The sequence below is a fragment of the Galendromus occidentalis genome, unplaced genomic scaffold (assembly GCF_000255335.2).
Source record: "Galendromus occidentalis unplaced genomic scaffold, Mocc_1.1 scf7180000077451, whole genome shotgun sequence".
Taxonomy (NCBI): Eukaryota; Metazoa; Arthropoda; class Arachnida; order Mesostigmata; family Phytoseiidae; genus Galendromus; species Galendromus occidentalis.
Window position 1 is genome coordinate 985,991 of NW_003805439.1, and position 18,209 is coordinate 1,004,199.

Genomic DNA, 18,209 nt, shown 5'->3' on the forward strand with positions numbered 1-18,209 from the left:
TAATCACTGCCATGTGTTTTTCCGGATAGAGGTCCGAAGAACCGAGGAATAGAGGGATGGATGGATGGACGAGAGGCGGGAGGCTGAGGCGAAGAGTGAAAAAGGACCGGCTGTACCATAGGTGGCCTATTTTGAGGCTTCCCTTGATAGGCGGCGTTTATGCGAGCAGCATGGCCAGTTCGTCCGCGCTGCCTCTGAGAAAGCGGTACATGCATACTGCTGTCCAGGGAGCGGGCTAGTCACAGTACACGAGACCTCAACCGAGAATTCCCTCTGAGTCCCTTTGAGTTGTTCCCGGAGAGTGTCTGTTTTCCAGCCCGAGAATCCTGCCGCTTGTGATTCCATGGAGGTATTGCCCATATGGGAGGTAAGAACAGGACCAACACGTAAGAAACACAGAGCAGACATAATGTCGAGCAAGAATTCCGCTGTGAATTCGGGAGATTCAATTGGGTGCATTGACTTGGAGGAGGAATTCGATCGTGCATGCGCCACGTAAGATAGCTCTCATCCAGTGGATCACCACTCTACTCACCTGCAGTCGAATGGTTTTGGAGATAGATGTCTTGCTCGTTTGGGTTTTGGCGGCGACCGTCAGATTAGTATTCCCAGGCCGGATACCAACGATCGGGAACAGAAGAACGACTGGGCGTTGTGGCCAAAGCTGAAAGACACGGAAACGATTGCCAATGAGTCGAGAAAATCCTCAGGCCTCGCAAGACGCAAATTTCGGAAAGACTGTAACCTTCACGCTCTCCAGGTTCATTCCCTGGCGAAAATTATGGAGCTTCCCTTCCTCTGCGGGGCGCCGTCCCTTAACTCAACGATTTTTGGAAACAGCTCACTCAGTGGAAGGGAGCATTGGAGCGGAATTAGGCTAGACGTGATTTGCATACTCACAAACACAAGATGCTGGTGTTCCCCAAACATGGTTATGGGCTGAAGCGACCTGTCATTATTGTCTCTCTCTAAAGCGTTTACGTAGACGAATTTGTAGTCTAGGCTGTTAGCCAGAGTCACCAACACCTCGAGCTTCGTCTGGCCGAGGTTAAAAAGGGCCACACGGACCGAGAACAGTTCCCCGAGACGAGCTATTTCGGGGCTATCAACGGTCATAAAAAAGAAACGCGGAGACGTCACCTGCGGAGAAACAAAGTAATAAGAGACATTCCATTCCGGGCTGCGAGCGCGGTAACTGCCGTTCAACTGGGCTGAGACCGGCTGCTTATCTTAACTCGGAGCCGAGCTAACTCGCCCCCGGATCCCACCCTCCACTGTTCTGCCTTGAGAACTCCTTCCCGGTGAGCGTCTTCGCGCTAGTCTGAACTATCTATAATGTATCGGAGCGATTCAGTCAGGGTCGATGTCAGCATTAGCTGCCTTCGGCTCTTCTATTAATTCTAGTTTGGCTGCAAACGACTTCGCGCATTAGCACCGTTCGACGGCTTCCTCCAAGCGAGTGTCTGCAAGCCAGCCAGCCGGCCGGCCGGCTGCCCGGCTCGATAGCCCTCCCCCCAATCGTTTTCGTCACCTGAGCTACGCCCAAGGAGGGCGCCGGACCTTCAGGTCGCGGCCCTCGGACTACATGAAGCGAGGTGTCGACGAACGGCGAGCGGAGCTGAAGTCGGGCGACGCGAGGAGCTCAATGACAAATGATCGGCTTCTTCCTCGATCCAGTCGCTGTGTGTCATTCTCGGAGGAGCATGCGCTTCGTCGAACGAAGCCTCTGGTCTTCTTTCACTGGTGTCGCTATAGTTGCCGTCGCCGCTGTAGCAGAACGGCAAGCAAGAGGAGGGTGGCGGCGATTTGTCGTTGCTTTTTCCACGATGGCTCGGGGGGACACCATATTTCACTAGGCGCGTTCGTTCCATCGCTCGCTCGTTCGGTCGCTCGGCCAGCGAAGAAGTCGCTGGCTGGCTCCCGACGACACGGTCATGCGTCGACGACATCCCAGTTGTCGTCGGACGCCCGAAGAAGCTTCGAACAGCGGAGGCGAGCATCGGACGGAGAGGGAGCTCACGCACCGACTGCGGAAAACTTGTTCTCCAGGACGCCTCGTGTAGGTCCCATGTGTTTCGCGTGGCTCTTTCTCCTCTCGGTAGACGACGCAACAACACTCATGTCAGTGACGCACGTCGAACAAATTGCCACCGTTAAAGCTGCATTTGTCGTTGCGGTCGGAACCACAGTCGCGGGAACGAATTGACGTCGCGCTGGTCGGTGGAAACGAAACGCTCGTCTGAAACGTGAGTTTATCCATCTTCCACTCGATCAATTGATCGGGGAGAGGCTCGAATAACAGGGACCCGGGCCGACATTGGAAAAACGGTTGCGTGCCACCGAGGACGAGGCGGCATACGCTTGTGGGAATGAAATACTTTCGGTGTCGAGATTGAACTCTCTATCCGCGTCCCGGTGAAAGGTCTTGCGCGACAGTTTCCTTTCCACGTCATCGGCAGCCCGCTATGAGCTGAGACGAGAGTCGACACTTCAGCAGCGACTGTAGTGCCGGGAAGAAGAGGATCGAGAGCTGAGGGGCCAACGAGCACGGGGTAACGGGAAGAGAGAAACAGATGTTGTGTCACAGATATCCAACGGATCTCGTCGACCTAGGGAACGATTGTGACGTCGACTGGTGGAGGCTGTGGAGCTAACTGATGACAACGTTCATTGAGACTGCATCAATTACAAGAAGAGAAAGACTCCGCTGCTTCCGTCTGCGATTGTTGCTTTCTTTTCTTCCAATCGCTGCAACTGCTGTCAACAATCCCTGTGCTCGTGAACAGCCCGGAGGGTACCGCTTCGTGGACAGCTATGGAAGATCTGAATTCTGGATCGGTTCCAGGACATCTTGTTTCCACGAATTCTTGCTATAGCCCGGAAGTACCGGGGGAGATCATTGCTGGCGTCGCGGCGGAATCGGACGATCCGCGTGCTCTCACGGGCGAAGTGTACGGAACACGACAGCGGAGTCGATTCGTTTCAGGTGATGTCCGACGAGACGGATCCCGGCTGAATTTCGAATTGAGCCGCGCCGAAGAAGGCCTTCAAGTCCCCCGCTGGCCATCGTCGACGGCCACAGGCCCTTGCATCACTATGAGCAAGAACGCCGTAATTCTGGCTGCGTAGATGATGTCGACATCGTTGGGGGCAATAACCAGGTCAAGAGTGAAGTACCATTGAACGAAATTGCTCCTGACTCACCATCTCTGGGTTAGGCAAGGTATAAACACCGCGGAAAGGAGAGATGCCGATTGCCGAAAGCGCCCACGGCATCGGAGTAGTGGGAGTTGGGATGGAGACGGTATTCCGACCGCTGGTGCTGAAAGGTGTCATGATTCCATCGAGAACAATAAACTCCAACGAATCATATGTGCAGATGGGATAACTGGTCATCGCATAGCATCGAAACGGTCGGGAATGCAAATCAAGATAGAATGGGAATACGATTTCTCCTCCATACCTGATGCTTATATCTTTCCACAACCAGGTTCCTTGAAAGTCCGAACTGACGAGGTTCCGTCTAGTCCTCCGGAATTTCTCCCAATCGACGGCGTGTTTGTGATGACCTGGAAAACGGATCGCCAATGCTTTCGAAGATCGAGCGAGCAGGAAATTGTGTTACAGCGGCCGCAGCCGTCTCCCTCTCTAAACTAGGTATTCGGTTTGTACTATGTATGTTCCGGGGCTGGATGGTGAAAAGGGTCACGCATTCTCTTCGTTCCGCGTTCCGTTTTTCCAGCGGAGATGCTTCGAGGGAACGATTTCTTGGCTCGACAACGCTGTAATCGAGCTCCCCCACGCTCTGCGTTCAGCTCGAAGATATTTCGTCATTAGGAGAAAATGCCTCTGAACAGGATGAGGTCGGAGCGCACCAGTTGGAATTCAATTTGGTTGGGGAGAATGTGATTTTCTTCGTTGGTCACCCTACCTACTCGGTCCGTTGTCCGGCCCTTCTGAGTGAGTGTGCAGCCGCAATAGGAGAACCTCGATGGGTCGACCCGGCTACGTCATTCCAAAATGAGACCAAACCACTCGGCCGACAGTGGATTGTATGCAAGGAACTCATTCGGCGGGCATCACTAAACGATACGCTCAAGTCCCACTTCCATTAAATCATTGGCGTGCAGCCAGACCCTGACCCTGGTACTCTACTGCCCTCCACTCTAATACATCTCCCACTACAGGCCCGAACACGGCGGGACGACCGACTGCGGACCCCGGTCTGCTTTCGACCCCGCCGCAGACCGAGTTGCGCCCCACGAGCGTTCCTCTTCCGGATTTCTCCTCCAACCCGACCACAAACCCTTTTCCGTCTCTACTACCCACACGTTTGTCGGGTGTCATTTGGCTCTTTCAGAATTGCTTTTTCGACGAGAATGGAGGGGGGGGGAACGGGACGGAGGAAAAAAATGAACCGTCGACTTCAGACGGTCCTATTCGCAGTCTCTTCGATGAACAAGCGTCTTATGCTTTGATCGACTTCTGCTCGCTCCTCGAGCTCGGCCCCCACCCAGAGCCGACGACGTCGAACATCCGCCGACAGTAAAGGACGGAAACATGAAATTCTTTTGACATATGGTCCCCATCCATAGAACTCGAGTCGAGCCGAATCTATTCAAGGCCACTGAGCAGAACTCATGGCTCAAAAGTAAAATAGCGATCGATAACGCGTCAATCGATTGACGTATGAAGTTGAAACTATTCACGCAAGCTCTCGACCTCGTTCGAAACTGCTGCCGAACCCTCGGGGCGCGAACCCCCCCGGAACATCTGAAAGCACTTCCCTACTATTCGTAGGCCTCGGATTGCTCCGCTCTGGAATCTCCACGTCACGACCACCGTCCCGAATCATTTCCCCGGAAGTCATGAGCATGAAACCTATGACGCAGACGACACTGCCTAATTATCACTTTCAGTATAGTGATTTAATATCAAAGGCGCTCACATGAAAACTCATCGGCACCGTCCGCGCAGTCATCTACGCCGTTGCAGCTCTTTGAAGCGCGATAGCATGAGCCGTCGAAACAGGAGGCATAGCCGGAGGAAGCGTTACAAACGCGGGGACGTCGGCCCACGTACGCATCGCTGAACAGCGCCAAGCCGGAAGCCTGAAAAAGGTGATTGCAATTAACTCATCGCTACGAGCAGACGACGACGACGACAACAGCAACAACGACTTCTACGACGAGTGCGACGACGACGACAGCAGCAGCGTCGCCACACCCCTCGCGAACTCCTCTGACCACTCATGCTCGGCAACCCTTGGGAGCTCGACACTATTCGCAAACAGCTATTTGCCAACCCCAGAGCTGATTGCCAAGCCTGAGATGAGCTGCACTCGTGATCGCGACATCCTCGAATTCTGGATGACCTTTGCTCAGCCTGCGCGCAAACGTCCAGACCCGGAATCGGACGAGAGTTCTCCGGGCGGAGGATTAAGATTTGATCTATGTGTGACGGCTCTAATCGCTCCCGAGAGTGACGCGGAGCTTGACAAGATTTTTTCGTGAAGAGAGAGCATAGGGGTTGAGGGCGCCGTTTTTCCGGAGCTTCAAATTCACAACTCAAGCCTCACCTGGAATGTGGAGTGAGTGTCCATCTGGGTCGTGTGGGGCACGTTGTTGTCGGTGAATTCCAAGGCCGAGTCCACCTACCGAAAACGCGCGAGTTTAGGCTTGTCGATGGAGAGTGAATAACCTACCTACTCCGCTGAACGGATTGGAGGGGTAGGTCATCATCGGTCTTCATCTACGACTCGGAGCGCGATTACATTGTTCGTCCTTGCAATGGACTCGAGAGGTGTGCCGAACATCTGATTAAGACATTTCCGACGCCGAGAAGTAATCCGCTATTGGATTGGACGGAATTCCGCGAGGAGAATTCTACAGTCGACAACTCGGGGAGGAGCTCAAAGATTTTTTCTCTCCCTCGCCTCGCTGGGCTCTTTAACAAATCTCCTGGGAAGACTTGCCGCTGCGGCTGCTGCTGCCGCTGTCAGTTTTGGGAATCAGTAAGCTGCGGTCGTGCTTAGATAATCCCTTCAAACGGCGGAACCAGCAGCCAGCGATATAGTGAGCCGAGCAGGCACTGGGTCGAGCGTTGCCAACTTGTCGGCTCGAGAGCTGATCGGATCGGCTGGAAAACGGTCTACATATAATGTATCTAATGGACAGACGGAGAACCTAGATCTCGGCACCTTCCGGCCGGAGTCGGCCCCGGCAAGGCCTTCCTGGTTGAGGTAGAAGTGCGCAGGATCGCTCTTGCTTCTCGCTGCAATAATTCATTTCATTTAGGCGGCAAATATTTGCGCTAGGGATTCCTTTGTGTTCTTTTTCTCCCGTCCGCTCCGAACACCGTGGCTTGGTTATTCGAAAAAGCTTCGAGCTCCCTGTTGCTCCTGAAAAGACTGACGGACTGACTGATAGATGCGCAGACGAGCCGCCTGACCGACTGAACCGCGGCCGGGACTCGTGCCGCTCAGGACACGCTCGAGGGCCCACAAAGTTGAATTGCAAAAACGCTCGCAGCAGACCGTGTGTCTTTTTGGCGGTTTGCGAACACAACGGAGTCGATGCATGCACCGATGTTCTGACAGGCAGGTTACGCAATCTGTTTGAAAAAGCAAACACAAGAACAAATGACAGGTCAACGCAGAGGAAAATACCCTGGCTCGTTTGTCGCACCGAGTTACGCAGACAGACAGTAAAGAGATCGTAAAACAAAACAATTGCGGTCCCTCGGGAGCGGGCTCCGAGCTGCATCGGGTGATTCGTCCCGGAGAGTCTTTAAGCGACTGCTCAGCGAGACCGACTCGATGACTGCCGACTCCTATCGCAGCTCCTGAGGCTCCTAGCATCTGTCTCGATATCTCGCTCGTGCGGAAGGCCGATTCACGACCGAGACGGGCTAGGTGATGTCCGCGGTTGGGGGACTCACGAAAATTTGCTCCGCGACACGTCACTCGCGACTATCGAGGCTCCGCCCCTCACTGCAATCGCCGGGTTCGGGTAGCGGGAGTCCCCCAATGGAGAAATCTGAGAGATTGAGTATCGTATGTTTCCGCCGCGAAGATCAGGATCGGTAATACACTTGAAAGGGTAGTCGGTACGCCATAACCCTTTAAGTGGCCCGGAGAGCACATTCCGAGAATGTTGAACGGGATACGAAACAGACACGCTTTCCCCACATAGGGAAAGAGAAATAACCTCAACGTTGTTTCGGTATCCGTTACGACGTTCCATGTCTACGAATTCTTCGAAGGCGAAAAATCCGAACTGACCGGCTGGTACGCTTCCTTGGTTTATCATGGCGCTGCACGTCTTCTTATAGGGAGAATGTATGTCCCCAATAGAATGAGGTGTCCTCGCTTGTACTCCGGCCGGATTAAATGATAAAATCCGCAGATATATTCCGCTCCAGCGACCAGACTCCCTGGTCGAGATGTGGAGTCGAAAACTTCGGTTTCCGACACGAAGATACCGCTTGCTCAACCAGTCAGAGTAACCGATGCGGCCTAAGCCGAGCAGTCGTTTGTTCAACCACAACGTAGAGGTGTCGTATGTGTCTGTGCGAGAATGAATGTCTCGGACTCGTTGCGGTCGTTTATGGTTTTTACGACCCCGAGCTCTGTGAATCGCCTTGGTGAGCCAACATGGGTGTCCGTTAGGTCTTACGGTGTTGGGTTGTGTCTAACCCGGGAGGTGTGACTGATCATTGGGCTCCCGTAGATTCTCAGCTGGCACGAGAAGCCATACGGTCGACAATTCGTAGCTCCGGAACGATTCCTGTCTGCCACTACTGCCCTAATTCTATCATATTATTGTACTCATTAGGTGAGGGAAATATTCTCGTCATCATTGAAGGAAACCTTATCCCGACAGCTCGAGCAGATCCTTTTCCTCGCGTCGACATGATGAGCGGAGTATCTCGTCTTCCCCGTGATACGAGTCACCCGCCGCCTGATTTGACTGTTGCGTGCTCCGAGCGACGTTCCGAAGATTTCCGCAAGACGAAATCTCCAGGAGTAATATCGCTCCGAGACCCGCCGGAGCAGGCCGGAGGATTCCAACGTGTTCATGAGAATCTGAATTTCTCCTCTCCTCCCGGTCCAAAAGTTGGACGGCGAAGACGAATCCGCGTATCTCCGAAGATTCCACGGCGCGAGGCGAGTAAACTTTCCGAGGAAGTCGACGGGGTAGTATCTTTTTGAAACTGCGTCCACCACAATGTGACTCGACGCAGAGACTCGCTCTCTCGAACCGCTTCACAGCCGACACGCGCAAAATGCCATCCCCAATCCGGGCGGTGTGTCCTCGTGTTGGACGTTCCCCTCTATTCCTTCTCTCGCACGTGAGCGACGTTTCTCCGAAGCCTCCGGAAAGTCCGTCTCCTACGAACGAAAATCGCTGACGATGCTCACGATCGATAGAGTTCCTTCTTTCGCTCCGATCTTCCCCGGACGGAATTCAGTACGCGCATATCTCGGCGTTCGTGGACGGTCAGCATTGGCCGGGATCGTCTTACACGAGCTCTCTCCGCCGCGTACTGTTTCCTCCGATATCGTAGAGCGTATCGCGACCCGCTCGTCTTCGGCAATTCCGGCGACTCCAGAACCACAGAGCTCTCACAGCGATTGTTTACCACAGTCTGCACGAGTTTGTGTGTGTATCTTGGCGAGATGATAGATATGAAGCACTCTCTTTTATGTAAGTTGGCTCTAGTTGCCCGTCTGTCCGTCCGGCTGTTTTCCGTTCCGCTGATGCTCACTTTGACGTAACTCACCCGGTGAAAGCTCTCGGACACTTGAGCTAATCGCCGCCGAGGCCTAATCGTTCAGCAGTTCGCAAATGATAGCATCAAGGACAATGCTGAGCCCAGTGGACGTAAACGACGTCGAGGCTGAAGAGAACACCCATACAACGGCTCGTACTCACTTTTTTATTCGAGATCGGATGGTGGATAAAACTCGAGAGCACGTCGAGAGGCTGCGACGACAATCCCACGAAGGAACCGACGGCACCGCCTACTGTCAACTCGATGTTAGCTCCGGATCGATCTTTCACATCGGTGCGTACGCTCATCTGGAATTCGTCGAATCGACAAGGTCGGTTTCGGCTCTGAGGCTTTCGCTCGGAGGCTGTGAATGTTTTTATTTCTCTCATGGCAAGCGTGAATACCTCCGTCGACGCTATGGCGTCTACTGAGAACTCGAGGCTGTCCGCGAGGAGCTTATCGTCTGCCGTGAGGTCGTAGACGATAATCAGAGCCTTGGGAGCCATCTGCTTGGTCAAGGTCACGGCGAATGTTCGAATTGATGTTGTCATAGACTCCACACTCGATTTGATGATGACGCCCTTTGCCATGATCTGTAAGCAACGACAACAATCACTTGTAGGGAACGAAGGAGGCTCATGCTTCGTCGGATATAAAGCGCAGCCGAACCCCGACGCGTCCCCGACGGAATAATGGAACACCACGCGCAAAACAATGGCAAATATGCACAAGTAGCAACCGACTGCTAGCGAGGGGAACAGCCGGCAGGGATGATCGGCGCAACAATGGAAGCATCGTACACATGAGCGACGACAACTGAGTTGTCTGCCCGATGCCGCTGCCATTGCCGCCCACCCGAGCGGCTAACTTCAGTGGTAGATAACGACGTGCTCCGAACCCCCCTCCCCCTCCGTCCTAGTGGACAAGCCATCTATTAGGAATGAAGAGAAGAAGCCTTGTCGTCAGAGGGATAAGAACGTCGACGGGGAAGAAAAAACCAAAAGAAGGGGAGGCGCCCGCTGTGCGACAAACTACCGATGACTGCACGGGCATCGGAGACGAAAGGAACTCACCAAATATTGGAAAGATTCGACGTAGTAGTTGGATCGGACGTGGAAGATGATATACTCGCCCACTTTGGCGTTTCTGGTGCTGGTCGATATCGAAAGATGATGAGAGTTCTCTGAGAACTCGGGAAGGAGGACAAGTCTCGATCGCTCGACTCCGAAGTATTCGTCGAAGAGATGCGCCTGCAACGGATGCCTCGAAGTCGTAGGGAATGAAAGGGATCATTCTCGCTAGGGAAGATATTCCTCATTCGCTTAGGAGTTTAGGAGCATGTCCGGGATTGTTCTCCTTCAGAATCGACAGGGGATGACCGCGAGATCGGCAAGCTACCATCGAGTCTCGGAGTGCGTGTCGCAAGCTATGGTATTGAACCCCTGGTCGCAGCCATAGATTCAGGGGTCGGTAGAGGTAGAGGTCTCCGAACCACTGTCCTGACCCGGGTCGGGAGAAAGTGTGGAGAATCTGAGATAGCGCCAAGCACTGCGAACAAACCTCGAGGAAGATGGGTCGGGATGAGTTCGACCAGTTCGGTGTTGCGTCGATCTGAATCTCCCATCGTGTGTTCCCCAGGTCGAAAATTCTCGGATGCTGCAGTTTCGGTTGTGCGGCCAAACCCGTTACGAACACCGACGCGCGCAGGTAGTGCGAGACGGGTCGTCCTCGGAACCACTCCTGTTCAACCGGAGTCCCGTCCTGATAGCGCAACTCGATCTGAAATCAATGTCTCGTTCACGTCCTCTTCCGTCACTGAAGCAGTGGCGTCAACGTCAACAAGTAGCGCGGCCCCGCCGACGGGGCCGTCAATGAACGTTGTCTGACACCGGGGAGAGCGAACGACTGTAACACAGGATACTTACGCGGGCTCTGAAGGGCAGACCCGGTTTGAAAACTTGTTTGGCGGGTCCTTCGAAGCGTAACGTGTACGACTTTTTGAAGATGAGCGACTCCGAGTATCCTTTGCGGACGAGCGAGGTGCGCACATCCATTACTTTTGCTTTAACAACCAGTTTGAACCTCTGCACGTTGTTGGTCGATCGCAGGAGGTCTCCTATGGGAAACTCGAAATCCCAGATGCCGTAGAACTGCAAAATATGTATGTTCATCGATAATCGCTTGCCCGTGCGTACTTTCGCTCGCTCCGCGGAGCTAGGTCTGGCCGCGGAACTCTATGTAAATCAGGTCGGCCGACAGGCGGCAATCGTTTCCTCATCGATTTCATCATGAATAAGGCCCCGAGCGAGTTGGCGTCAAGTTTAAATAAATCCCTGATGCGGCTTCCGGTGAAGAGCCAACGATAGTCCACAAAGTTTCTCGGGAATTCTCTCGAAGCACAATCGGTGCCCCGAACTTCGGGAAGAGCTCACGGCAGTGGCAAAATCCACGTCTTGTAGCAAGTTCTGTGTTCACTTTTCGAGTAGAGGGAAACAAGATAATTCGAGGAGTCGACAGCAAGTCGCTGAGAAGCCAAAAGTTGAACTCTGAGAAGTTCGAGCAGATGTTTGGGGGAAAGAGCTCTGAAAAATCATGGTCGGGAGATGCTCTTCGGATTCTCCCGCCCTCGGATCGTGGAGGAAGTATTCGATTTCCGAATACATAATGATCATACCGAGGGAGATTGCGCAAGGGAAAGCGAAACGGAAGTATCGAATTAGCGAACAGGAAGACTCTCAGCAAGCTTTCCCGAGTACTGTTGTTGAAAGAGAACAAACAGAGAGCGCAACCGGGAAACAACTCATTCGGCGGTTCACAGAGAGCACTCAAAAATGGAATTAGTACACGGTCCGTTTCGGACTTGGACACATACCGTGACCCACTCGCTCCGCCCGGACTCGAGCCCCATGAAAATACGGATACGAAATCTCGGAAAAAGTGATTATCTAGATTAATTCATTGCTTCGGTTCCGTGGTCGAGAAATTGTCGCGGAAAAATTCATCCTTCTCTTTCGATACCCCGAGAAGCCATTCGTCTGGAATTCCGATTTCCCCTGGGACTTCCATTAGTGCCTCTTCGAATTTTCGAACATATGTACCGAGTTCGCAAGAAAATAATCCGGCCTCACACGCGCTCTGGGGACTAATGAGTTCAGATGAACAGCGATTGTCACTCCTGGGGCTAAATGGTTGTCTAGTCTGAAATTTCTTGCAGACTCGTTGTCCTAATTACGCTTCGGCCTCGTGTATAATAACCCCCTGTAAATCTCCTGTGCGCCCATCCGACAGCTTGAAAACGCTCAAAGTGGAAGCCAGCTATGCTTGATTCATGTCGGTCACTTTGCGCGCTTATGCCAAGCACTCGAAGCCCTCCTGACTAGAACGTTGGGAGAGAAGAGTTTCCGCGTGTCGCTTTCCTCAGCGTGACAGCGAGTCCACCGTCTCGCGCCTGTACTCTCCTCCGATCTTCGGGCGAATTTATGCGATTTTTGCCCGAGAGGCCTAAGCGAGAGTCTGACGACGTCCCCTCAAGAATTCGAAACACGAAAAGAGACTGGTTCTGGAATGCTGATTCCGAATGGAATGCCGGCTTCTCGGTGACATACTTAGTGTACTCACAGAATCGAGACTCATCTCATAGCCCCGGCTCTCTCTTGAATCCTCGTTGTGAACAGCTTCCATCACTGCCACTACGGAGATGTTTCCACTGACTGGTGCGCCGCTGGAATAACTAGAAAAGGCAAGGAATTGTTTATTAATTCGAATCCGAGACTCGAAACCCACTCCGTGGATGTGCTCTTCACGGGGTTGCTCGTAGCGTCCCGATTGCATTGTGGTTCATCGACCTCCAGCTTAACAGCTACGCGTTTTCAATTCCAATCAACTCACTTAGCGTGGACGGTTCCGCGGAGAAACTGATCCGACGAAACGATGAAAGACGGACTGAAAACGCGAACTTCGAACGGAGGAGTGTCTGAGAACAAACGAAATTCGTCAAACTCTCGATCGAAGAACTCACTCGCCATACCTCGAGTCCGAGATCTCTTAGGGAGAGCGAAAGCCCGATTAATATTATTTTCAGCTTCGGAATGCCGTATCGATAGGAGAAGAGCTAAACTCACGATATTCCTTGACGTAAAAGTGTTCTTCATGAGTATAGCCGTTAGCTTTGACGCGTATCGTCCAACGACCGAATTGAGTCACCTCGGATAGTGCGTACTCGAGCGCTAGCCAACCGCCCGTGGTTCTCCGGGATAGCCATCTCTTCATCTCGATGTTTCCCGGGTTGAGCATACCGACATCGAGAGCCTCCTGGTAGCCGTCGAATTCGGTAGTGATCGGAATAACCCGAAATCTCACTGAAAGAGGTAGTCGGGGATAGTTTTCACTTGAGAAACTTCAGAGAAGATAGGAGAGCCGAGACCTTGTGCGGCTCTGAGACATTAAATGAGCGTTACCTGTTTGCCCTTGTCGGTAGAGCGGCCTATCTGTCTGCACGACGATGGTTAGAGATCTTTGCAGCAGAATGAGTCGGGTTTCATTTTTGAAAGCGACGCCTCCATTATAGTCGTTCATCGAGCCCTCGACCAGAAGACGATATCGACCCGGGGACAGCGTTGCGGGCAGCTGAAATCGATCGATATCTTTCGTGGCATTCAGGATCTTCAGCAAACACACCCCGTCTCGATATCCAACACGTTATCAGTCTTTGCCGTGAGCTTCGGATGCTGACAGAGCAGTGAGTTTCGATCTACCACCGATGAAGTTGCTTCCTGCTCCGCATCAGGCCAGCCTAGAAGCCTAGGGTGGGTGACAGTCGGACAAGGACATCACGGTTCCCGTATTACCGGAGCGAGCAATTATATTATTAGCGGAGCCTATTGGCTTGCTGCTTTTCGGAAGTCATCCCACCCCCACCATCCTCGACCCCGGCATCCAGCGGTAATTACGCAGATGACTTGTGTTTGCGGCGTTAGAGACCCGGTCGGAGGAGACACGCCAGAGTGACTGGTTGCATCGGAGGCCTTATCCCACCGAGTTTTCGTAGGCTGCTCCTCCTTTGTAGGAACAGAATGCCCCCCATATCACGCGAAGTGTATCAACCGAGAGATTCACGGTGCCGCTCCCTGATTGTCTCGTCTTAGTTGAAGTAAACGTCAACGGGAATGACGCCGTCACATCTCCTGTTGAAGCGAGCTCTTCTCATCCGAGAAATCACTCAGTCGGACTCCGTCGTTGTCCATTGTCTGATTTTCTCGATTCCGCGGCGAGCTCCGTCACGGAAGTCTACGGATCAGCTAATTCTGTGCCGCCCTCTAGCCGGAATCGACGGAGAAAATCGCTGAGCGAAGGGTTTCCCTTCTGTTTGGCCGAAAATCGCGCACCGCCGCCCTTTCCCCGATTCCCAATCACCCGGAGAAGAATTGAGAAAATGGGCGGAGCGTCTCCTGCCTCACTGGGTTTTTCCAGGTTACTGATACAAGGGCTGTGGCCAGACCGAACAGCTTCGGAGCCATCGGACCTATGGTCGGCCCGCCCCTTGTTTGTTCGCCCCCATCTACCGATCCTTACCTGTAAAGTGATGAGTTCTGGAACTCTTTCGGAAGACAATTCTCGCTCCTGTTTGGCAATTTCAACGCTATCCCTATGAATGGTTGCAGTGACTGAAACCGGTCTCGACAATTGAAACAAAGTAACCAAGAACCGGTACGGTTGTCCTTGTCGGATATATCGAGGACAGAGCACCAGATGAGTCCTGGAAGAAAGGTTCACTATCAGAAACAAGGGAACTTCGGAAACCCTCATTCGCAGAGGGAACTGTTGAGATGCCTGAAAACTAATCGTTACTCCTACGTAGTCCACGGAGCGACCGACGCCCTCTCCCATTCCAGGTGTTCATCCTGAAGAATGTGAGGCAGCTACGATTCTCTGCGAGCATACAGGAGGGGGGAGGTACCTGGACTCGGGTCGGTGTTCCGAGTCTGAGAAGCTGGTCCGATCGAGCGATACGTGTTTGTCATCCTCAACTACTGGAAGAGCTAAAAGGAAATACCTGACATGGAAAGAGCGCGACTGACCGAACCGGAAACCATTAGAAGTAGGAAGAAGGGGAACTGTGAACCTAGGTCCCGAGCCGAGGAAAATCGAATGAGAGGGGAGAGGCGTACGAACGCTTGGCAGGTACAGTTGCCACAACGAGAGCCACAAAGCAGTGGCTGATGTGGATGGAGCAATTACACGGACACTGCTGCCATAGAGAGTCATGTCTCGTACAGTTCGGTGCTGCAGTCAGCCCCAGGAAGTCCTGAAAGCACGACCACCTTCCTGCCTGCCGGTCGGTCGGCCCGGCTATCTGTCCTTCGCTCCGTAAGGAGAGCGCCGTGCAAACTTGGAAAGCCAAGTTTGAGATGCAGCTACGAAAGAGTGATCGGGTTCAAAGTATGTTAGCACGTGCGCTGAACACGCGGACCATCAATGTTTCCACGAGGGAGCTCTCCACCGGAACGAGAGTCTCAAAAGTCTAAAGCCGCAGCATCCGCAGGACTCAAATCGTTTGTATTTGATCCGCCGAATTCCCGTGCTTCTTCCTCCTTTTTCGGAATCCTCGGCTCTCGCGAGGAACCGCTTCCGAATTCTCAAAACAGATGTTTGAGTCTCGAGAATCGAGGGAGGACAATGAACGGCTCCGTATTTATGAGCGTCGCGGAAAGTTCCGGATCCCTTTATCACTTCCCCGGCTCAAGGAACAACAGCGCAAATCCCTTCACTTCATCCAGAACTCGGCCGCTTCGCTTCGGAGGATGGCTCGAAACTGCGCGAGCAGAGGCAATCCCGTATCATCGCGTTCACCTTATCGGCGAAGAACCCCACACGCATCTTCGCATTCCTTTCGGTGCCTTCGGTCGGCACAAAATCTTATCGGCCAGCCCGCTCTCACCTTATATCGGTCGCGGACCGACCCCCATGTCCAGTCAGGGAGTCTTTATGACCCGCTGGAAAGGGGAACAGCTCCACAGACCGACGGCCGAGCTAGGAGGCAGGTAAGCATAGGAGGGTTCGAACCGACAGCGATGAAGGTCTCGCAGAATCCGCCGAGGGAATCTCCCCGTTTCAGAGGATTCGATAAGCGATTCTTAATGTAAGAGATTCGATAATCCGAAACGTGTTCTGGTGGATATTCGCAAAACTCGGAAAGTTTATTCCTCAATCGGATTTACATCCGGATCGTGTGTGAGCTTGTCACAGCTCCTCCTAAATCCTGTCAGCGCGTCTCCTTTTCCCCTTCCCGAGAACAGACTTGAGAACGGAAGTGTTCAGGCCAAAAGGAAGAAAATCGATGGTTCCGGGGACAGGATCCTTCGGGTACGTGGCGACTCCCCGGCTACAGCACCGGGAGCTGTTCCTTCGGCGAGAAATAATGTCCGTATGTTGTGAATTCGGTTTTTTCGGACACTTCCGCCCCCATACTGAGCTCGAGCGCTCCGTGAGAAGGATGATGCGTGGCACGCGAGCGCGATCTGTCTTGGGGAAATGTCGGACGAGTATCGAGCGGAGTAGATTCCCGGGTCGTCTTCCGAGTGACGATTCCTTCCTTCCGTCTGCGCCGCCGTTTGTAAATACGTGAGGCTGTGGGAGCACGGGAGAGCAAACGCCGTGAGGGGCGTCGCAGGGAGAATATATGAGGCAATCGTCCCTGGGACACGGACAACGTTTTCGACTTCGTGTCGAAGGCTTTCGACAACGGAGCTTTTCCTGGCGCGCCGATTTGCTCTCAAACTCCTCTCGTGTTTGGGATTCTGGATCCGTTCGCACGACCGCCTAGCGTCACCTCCGTGTGGATGCTCCAGATTATCTTCTCTTCTCCCGTAAGGAAAACGACGAAACGTTTGCGGATGACGACGCACAGTCAGATGATCCGCCGAGCGGACTCCCTTCGAATTTACGTCGATGAGCCTCTGGTGGACTATCGGTGCGGGACTGGCGAGATGGAAAAATTAATTTACTTACGGATTTGCATGATACGGTAGGTAATCGGACACGTGCGATAAAGCCCAATGCGATGCTGCGACAGGTGGTGCATGCGATTTGAGGAGCAATAGGAGAGCGATGGAACGCAATATGAGGGCACCCCGGCGGGCCCACGGCTCCCATCGCCGCATCTCGGTCCCCCGAGACGCGTAGACGCAACTCCTGCAAGTGAAAAGATCACTCTTGATTCATCATCCAGGAAATTATTAGAAGCACGCAGCGATCTCAAGTCTCCATGCCTCTCAATCCCGGAGAATCGAGAATCTGAATCGTGGCATTCCGATCGAGAACAGTAATGGCTGGAAGATTCTTGTTTGTTATGTTCGCGTGCCGATTAGAATTCCCGCACACACTGCAACCGGCCGCGTCGTGGTGTCTGACATCTTTTTTGCTCGTTTCCATCTTTTTCTCGCCACTACGTTCTTGACGAGGCTGTTTGCCGATTTTTTTCTTCACACCATCTTGACAGTCTCTCGACATCTCGCGCCGGACGGATAGCCAGAGCAAGATATCCAGCAAGCAAGCAAGCAAGCCAGCCAGCCCGTCACTCGGGTTGAGGCACGGGCTGAAGAACAGCCGACCCCAAAAAACAATTTCACTAATAACGAACGCTGCCGTCCGCGATCCCTCCGACTCGGAGGAGCAGAAGGGTTGCCGTCTCCTTCTCGAGACCGTGTTCCCGGTCACTGGAGTCGCTGCCCCGAAGCCAGAGACGTCTCCGACTAATTGCACCGAGCTGCATCTCGACACCCCCTCCTCTCCGAGATCTGAGCGAACGTCAGGAATCGGCTGTGAAGTCGTGCGTGGGGTCGAGGAACTCAAAAGAGAGGACCGTCTAGTGGAGCTGTTTGACGAGGACTGACATCGATCGAATCGCCCTTGAGCCCATCCGGAATCTGCTCCGGAGTTCGAGCTGAGATTCTCCGGAAGGTCTGAACCTTCTTCCGGCACTCTGGTCCGAGGTTCGGGAGCGTGAATTTACCGCCAGCGGGGAATCTCTTGAGAATGCGAGCAGCTGGAGTCGCGATGGAGATTCTCGAACGAGTGGAGGGGGGCTTCTCGATGGTCGTGCTATGAAGCTCGCGGCGGGGCGTGCGCTCGTTGCGTCACTGATTCTCAATGTTTCCGTTGATCTGGCCCGGAGCGAAGCTTTTGACGACGCAGCAGTTATTGCAGCAGAGGAGTGTGCTTTCGAAAGCGTCTTGTCCGTCTCAATCCGTCAGAGAGGAGACAAACTGATTCAATTTCTACGCTCCCCGTATATCCGGTCTCACAGTTTGCAGAGCTGTCAGCAGGTCCAGACCGCGGTCCAAAACCCACGGGTACCTGGGATATTTTTCCGGTTCCGGAACCACGCAAATTCTCTCGGTTCCCACGACCCGCGGGTTCTGGAATCGGAAAGCCAT

At 53.3% G+C, this 18,209-nt stretch overlaps 1 protein-coding gene across 1 annotated transcript in view; it reads right to left on the reverse strand.

Moving 5' to 3' along the window:
* LOC100901263 (CD109 antigen) overlaps nucleotides 1-18,209 on the reverse strand; it is a 28,012-nt gene extending 9,803 nt beyond the window's left edge. Inside the window, exons 1-18 of the mRNA XM_029111602.1 lie at nucleotides 18,130-18,209; nucleotides 16,783-16,965; nucleotides 14,347-14,530; nucleotides 13,233-13,401; nucleotides 12,897-13,133; nucleotides 12,664-12,748; nucleotides 12,394-12,505; nucleotides 10,701-10,925; nucleotides 10,336-10,554; nucleotides 9,849-10,025; nucleotides 9,180-9,368; nucleotides 8,937-9,083; nucleotides 5,579-5,653; nucleotides 4,949-5,111; nucleotides 3,464-3,569; nucleotides 3,205-3,322; nucleotides 901-1,140; nucleotides 536-664 (exon numbers count right to left, since the gene is read on the reverse strand). Of these exons, the coding sequence (XP_028967435.1) occupies nucleotides 536-664; nucleotides 901-1,140; nucleotides 3,205-3,322; nucleotides 3,464-3,569; nucleotides 4,949-5,111; nucleotides 5,579-5,653; nucleotides 8,937-9,083; nucleotides 9,180-9,368; nucleotides 9,849-10,025; nucleotides 10,336-10,554; nucleotides 10,701-10,925; nucleotides 12,394-12,505; nucleotides 12,664-12,748; nucleotides 12,897-13,133; nucleotides 13,233-13,401; nucleotides 14,347-14,530; nucleotides 16,783-16,965; nucleotides 18,130-18,209 (2,838 nt within the window). The remainder of the gene's footprint in view (nucleotides 1-535; nucleotides 665-900; nucleotides 1,141-3,204; nucleotides 3,323-3,463; nucleotides 3,570-4,948; nucleotides 5,112-5,578; nucleotides 5,654-8,936; nucleotides 9,084-9,179; nucleotides 9,369-9,848; nucleotides 10,026-10,335; nucleotides 10,555-10,700; nucleotides 10,926-12,393; nucleotides 12,506-12,663; nucleotides 12,749-12,896; nucleotides 13,134-13,232; nucleotides 13,402-14,346; nucleotides 14,531-16,782; nucleotides 16,966-18,129) is intronic.